The sequence below is a fragment of the Nematolebias whitei genome, chromosome 21, assembly GCF_014905685.2.
Source record: "Nematolebias whitei isolate Nwh7 chromosome 21, NemWhi1, whole genome shotgun sequence".
Taxonomy (NCBI): domain Eukaryota; kingdom Metazoa; phylum Chordata; class Actinopteri; order Cyprinodontiformes; family Rivulidae; genus Nematolebias; species Nematolebias whitei.
In genome coordinates, this window is record NC_056518.1 from 10,823,668 (window position 1) to 10,830,155 (window position 6,488).

The window sequence follows — 6,488 nt, forward strand, 5'->3', positions numbered from 1 at the left end:
TATTTATTTATTTATTTATTTATTTATTTATTTATTTATTTATTTATTTATTTATTTATTTATTTATTTATTTATTTATTACCAAAAAATAAAATAAAATAAAAAACTGAAAAAGAACCCTGAGTATAGGTTCGTAAAAAATTAAGAAGTTCAATTTAAAGGCAAAAAAAATCTAATTTATATCCATCCATCCATCCATCCATCCATCATCTTCATCTTATTCTGAAGTCAGGTCATGGAGGAAGCAGCTTGAGCAGGGAGGTCCAGACATCTCTCTCCACCTCTTCCAGCTCTTCTGGGAGGACTCCTAGGAGTTCCCAGGCCAAATGAGAGACATGGTCTCTCCAGCATGTTCTGGGTCTTCCCCGGAGTCTCCTCCCAGTCGGACATGCCCAAAGCACCTCCCTAGGGAGGTGCCCAGGGAGCATCCTCACCAGATGAACAACCTCAAGTGGCTCCTCTCAATGTGGAGGCGCAGCGGTTCTACTCCGAGTCTGAACTGAACTGAACTTCTCACCCTGTCTCTAAGGGAGTCCAGCTACCCTGCAGAAGAAACTCGTTTCAACCGCCTGTATCCAAGATCTCATTCTTTCAGTCACTACTCAGAGTTCATGACCAGAGGGGAGAGCAGGAACATAGACCAACCAGTAAACAGAGAGCTTCGCCTTACAGCTCAGCTCCCTCTAAATTAAATTCTGTGGGAACAAAACTTTCCTTCAAAATAAACGTTATCCTTTTGTATCCTTGTAAAAGCAGCACTCGTACTAAAATATAACTCGTTTTTAAACTAGCAACTGTTTCCTCTGCCACACAAACAGAGAATCTGTGTTGGGTCAATGAGTACTCACGTGTACTGCTCTGTACCTTAAAACTTAAATCTGAGCAGCGTGTGTGTACTCTGTATCCTGGTTTGGGTTCTTTACTAACAAACACACAAATTAAACATTTAATCTAAACCAGATTGGAGTTGACAGCTAAATTAAAAAAATATCAATGATGTTAGCAGCAATAGGAGCAGCTTGTGGAGTATTTTATGTGTAACTGTATATAATTGTGTATATTGTGAGTCTTTATGCATGTATGGCACAAATATTAAGAGCTCCACTAATGATCAGCCTCGCTCTAATCTATGTCAAAATACAGTCACACACCCCCACTATCACCATGGCAACAAGACTCCACAGCAACAGTATGGAAACAGGGCACCATGGAAACAGCCGCTCTCCTCCAGGTGCTGGTGCATGCTGGGAGTTGGAGTTCAAAAATGGAAGATGTGTATTTTTTACTTATGTGCTTCATACAATACATTCACAAACAGGTCCCTCTTGTAAACGAGTCCTCATGACTCAGTGAGACTAACTTGTATAAATAAAGGTTGAATTAATTTTTAAAAAATCTATCCATATATCAATGATAGAATCAACATTAAAATATGTTCACAAATTACTTTATCAAATGATTTACCAGACATTATTTGAACTAAAAGTGTATCGTTCTTAATAGGTACCTAATGAATTCAAATATAGTTTTGTAAATATATATATATGTATATATATATATATATATATATATATATATATATAGACCTGCAGCTTTCATCTCCATGTCTTTTCTACAGGCCAGAGAAAGGAATAAATTATGAGACGCCAACAGCGGATTATATCCTGGACAAAGCCAACTACTGACCATCATCCAGATGTGGTGCAACGATGAGTTGATGCTGGAAAAGGAGACTTCTGTTTCTAATCCCCACAGCATCAGTCTGCCTCATCAGATGAGCAAAGACTTGTTTCAAAATGTGCTCACAAAATAATGTGACAGCTTTTTACTGCAGACAAGACATAAAATATTGAAAAAAAAAACAAAAAAAAAACAATTACCTCATCAGATGTTTGTATTTGTTTAAATGTTTCGTCATTTTAGATCATTTCTAAGAGAAGAATAGGATTCTGGGAGATTTTGGTCACTATTAAACAGATTGCATGTTCGATTGATTTAAAGCTCCACTCTTTCAGTAAAATGAGAAATAATATAAAAATAGAGGAAACAGGCAACAGAGAGGTGCCAAAAGGGGGGATGGAGACAAACAAAGAAGAGTTGAGATTGGTTGGTTGGGGGAGAAGGAGACGCACCGAGAACGTGGCTGCAAGGAGAAACAGCACATCAGAGGGAAGGAGAAGTGATGCAGCTCCTGAGCAGCACAAATGTGTTCAGAGCTCAAATATAGGTCACACATCTCCAGTGACTGAACCAGATTCCTGCAGTATTCAATATACAGCATGCACGAACAAAAGCTCTGCTAAATCCCCTCCATGTTCTGCAGTTAGCAGACACCTAATGCTGTACAAGTTGAATAAACGTATGGATTTTTGATATTTGCAAGTGCATTTCACAGGAATGTTTCACAGCTTATTAGTAAAGATGCATATAGTAAGAAGCTTTTAAATCTGTTTGCTGCTACCAATACAAATGTGATGCATCCACCTGAGACTAAATATTGTCAAAGAGATATAAACCCTCAGAGATTTTCAGGCTAACTTTATGCAAACACAGTCTGTTTGGTGTAAATGATGCTACAAAGCTGCCATCTGCACAAAAAGACAGGAACATGGATTCCAGAATGCTGTTTACGTTCTGATAAATGATGCTTGTAACAGCAAAATTAGATATTTCCTGCTGAACACCAAGAAACGCATCCGATAACAGTTCACCTTTTTGCAAAGCATTTGCAGTCAGATAATCATATAAGAGCAACACAGTTTGAATTTAGTCAGAACTTTGTAAAAAACATGAAACAGTTACTGATTTATGATTGAATCCATCTGATGCAGGTCATAATTTTATTTGTATATCTACTTAGAACCCTAAAAATAACTTTAAAGATCTCAACTATTAACTAATCTTAGTTGTTCAAAGCTGGACCCAAAGAAATAAACTAGTCATGTCAACTGATCTCACTAAATATGGCTGTTCAAATGTAATTCAGTTAATTGCAGTTTCTGCAAACATGCAGTGGGAATGCCGAGTGTTGAATGACTTCAAAGAAATTGACTGAAAAACCTTGAAAATTAGTCGTTAAACCTGCAAACATTAAGAACTAAAAGAAGTAAAGCTCTTGCAGGAAGCCAAACGTAGCAAAGGGCTAAAAGCTAAAATTATCCGAACTAGGTCAAATGTATGATTACTTCAATTATGCAGAAGTAGTTCAGTTGCAAGAAGCAGCACGTGGTCAAACAGTTCATGGATGTTAGTGAATTTAAAAATATTCTGAAAGCACATCTTTAATATTTTCTTTATTTAACAGCTGTGACCGCCAAGCACTTCCTGTTGCCACAGTAACCTCCCCACTTTGAATGAACAGGGATTATAATCTAACGCCACCTGACACTGCATTGGCCAGTTTTCTGCCTGGGTTGAAGAAACGACAGAGCAGTCGGGTCAGCTGTTCTGGTTTCACAGAATGGAGCGACAAAAAGAGATCTGAGGAGAAATCAAACCAGGAGGATCGCTCCGTGTCCTGGATGAAGTCAAGCTTTCTGGGTATCACATATGCAGTTTATGCACGACTGCAGGCCTGAGCATCATAACTCAATAATTCACTCCATTTCCAGAGGCGTCAGTGTGCACGGCTGCAGGGTGGTCTGTCAATCAATGCACGGATCAATAAATAGCAGACAGACTGATGGGAAATGAAGCTGAACGGTTGTTGCATAGCTGCATGGTTATGATGATTCAAAGGCCGGTCCAAAACTAGCCAAAAGAGTCTGCACATTAGACTTTTACACGTGCACATTTACAGTGACCATATGAACCTGATGCACACACATTTAGAAGACACACATTCTGATAAAGGGCATGACATCACTGTCAATGTGAGACATTTAAACCCATATCAGATTAACTTAAGATGGGGGTAAGGACACATGGGCTCCAGTCAGTGTTTCCTTAGTTTCTGTGTGTGAATCAGGTGCAACACTAAAGGTGTAGCCTCCTTTGAGACAACGCTTATCACCCGTTCACACTTTAGAGAAGATCATCTCATGGAGGACAGAGTTTTAGTCATTTCGGTGAAACGTTGTGAGCGACATCACGTGTCAGCATCACAAAATGTCACACTCAGAATATGTGGGCGGGTGACTCGGAGCTAACATCACATCAAACGTCAGCACTTGTAAAACTGACTGAATTATGGCAGTTCATGTTTTCTAAGGTCAGTTGGCTGTGAGCGGCCATCTTGGATTAAGTTGACTCCAAAAGTTAATCCGCTGTAGATTTATTTCCAGTAATTATTTCCTGAAAGTTTAATAAAATCTGTTCAGTGGTTCGAGAGATGTTTTGCTAACAGAGACATTGACTCCAAATAGTTAAAGGCAAAATTTTAAACAAAGAACTTACTCAGTAGAACTCGGGACATTTGTTGGGGATTATACTGACACTGCACTTTTTATGTAAACATCTGTAACATTAACTGAGTTAGAGCCATTTATTGATAATAAGGTCTGATGGCTGTGGCGGCCAGCTTGAAAAAAGAAGGTAGATCCATTAATTGCTTTCTGCAAATTTTATTAAAATTCATCAAGTGGTTCATGAAATATTTTGCTAACAGCCAGACACACAAACACAGAGACAAAAACGTTACATCCAGTGGTGTAGTCCACATTCTTGTACTGGGTATACTGTGCTTAGAAACCAAAGTACACTGGTTAGTACAATGTAATTGTGAATTTATTTGATTTTTAAGCATATTGAACATTTAAAAATTATCTGATGCATTAATTTGAATAAATGAACAACTAAATTTGTACAACAGCTGGTTTTATATTAAAAACGTGTTATAGAATTTATAAAACAGTATCAAAGTAAAACATGTCTAAGTATTAAGTAGTAAGCACAGAAGTATTAATTATACAAAAAAAATGGGTCGAACCGACTCAATGTGTCTATAAAATGTTACAAACGTGTTGACTATGACATGAGCCCATGTCATGTATGTAGTGCCAGTGATACATGACATGGCTTGTGTCATTGGGTAAACTGAAATTTCCAAGCTTTTCTAGTGGATACCCACGTATCATGTACACTACACCACTGGTTACATCAATAATAAATATAATATTACTAATGACCACATACTGGGAGAGGGAGGGGGAGGGGGGGGGGGGGTTATGGTGGGAGTGACCATGAAGGTTTTGGATGTAAACCTGAGGACATGGGACTGGTTTTGCTATGCCAGCTGGCCTCAGATCCGTTTTCTCCAGCAGGTAGAGGCAGCAGGATGAATAACTGACCTATCATGGTGTTATTTTAGCTCCCTTCCATCTGAAGGAGTAATCCTGCAGAGATGGAGGAGAGCCACCCTCCTCCTCCACCCTCCATGGATAGATACAGCGCAGTAAAACAGCAGAAAGGCTCATGTGCACAGCAGCACTTTGTTTTGCTGCTGGTCAAGGATGCCTCCCTCAGACTGGTTTCAGTCTGAAAGCCTTTGCAAAAGCCCGTCCTCTCCTCTGACCAAATGTTTCTGTTCAGCCTGCAGCCAGACGGGCCCTGTTTATGCGCCGCACTGACACTTGCATGAAACATTTAGACTGATGCACAGACCTGATGGGCTCCGGTCCATTTCATGTGGTTCTGACTGTGACAAACCTGCACCTGTCTTATTGGATCAATAATAATTAATAATCAACTGTGTAAAAGCATGAGTGCAGGTTTGATCTGAGCCGGTCTCTGAAGTGACACGTATCCTCAGCAGGTCTTACCTCTGCAAAGAACGACTCCATCCCGTCCGGCTACTCCTCCCAGACGATGCGCGCCCGGCCCGGCTGCGCGCAAACACCGGCTCCGCTCTCCCGTGCGCGAAACTCAGCGACAAAAACGTGCACGTGCGGGTCCAGGTGAAGGGAGAGCGTGTTTCTGTTTCCCATTCAATAGGTGTCTATTTCATCCCGCAAGAGAAATGGATCGTGCAGCCAGAAACGCTCAAAGAATCGCATGAGAAAAATCAAAGGAGGATGAAAATGAAAAATGTCCCCGCCGGGGATCCGTCCGATGATGTTAATTGAAGTAGACCGTTTTTCTAGGTCTTTCTCATTTGGACGACCCTGTAGCTTATCTGTGTGTGTGTGTTTGTGCGTGTGTGTGTGGATAGGTGTGTGTGAAAGGATGAGAGTCCAGGGGAAAGGATGAGCTCGATGCTTCCCTCGGCACGCACCGAGGGGGCGGTGCAGAAACAGTCTTCTCTAATACAAACACACATAGCCGCCCTAAAAGTACTAACAACAGCTTTTCTGCTATATTTAGCAGTGATTTGTCAAAAAGACCCAGCTTGGATACTTCCCAATTCTGTTTTATTTAAGAAGCATTGAGGTGGGATGAAAACAGCTGCTGTCCAGATGTTGATCCTGACACAAACCAGCAGCAGAACCACCATCAGGCGTCATTAAAGGTATTCATTGCAATTTCACGAGGACCAGTGTAAAAAAAAAATC

General features: G+C 40.3%; 1 protein-coding gene across 1 annotated transcript in view; it reads right to left on the minus strand.

Annotated features, from left to right (window-relative positions):
• Positions 1-5,780, minus strand: part of myo10l1 (myosin X, like 1) — a 66,173-nt gene extending 60,393 nt beyond the window's left edge. Inside the window, exon 1 of the mRNA XM_037694590.1 lies at positions 5,760-5,780. Within this exon, the coding sequence (XP_037550518.1) occupies positions 5,760-5,780 (21 nt within the window). The remainder of the gene's footprint in view (positions 1-5,759) is intronic.
• Between the last annotated feature and the right edge of the window lie 708 nt (positions 5,781-6,488).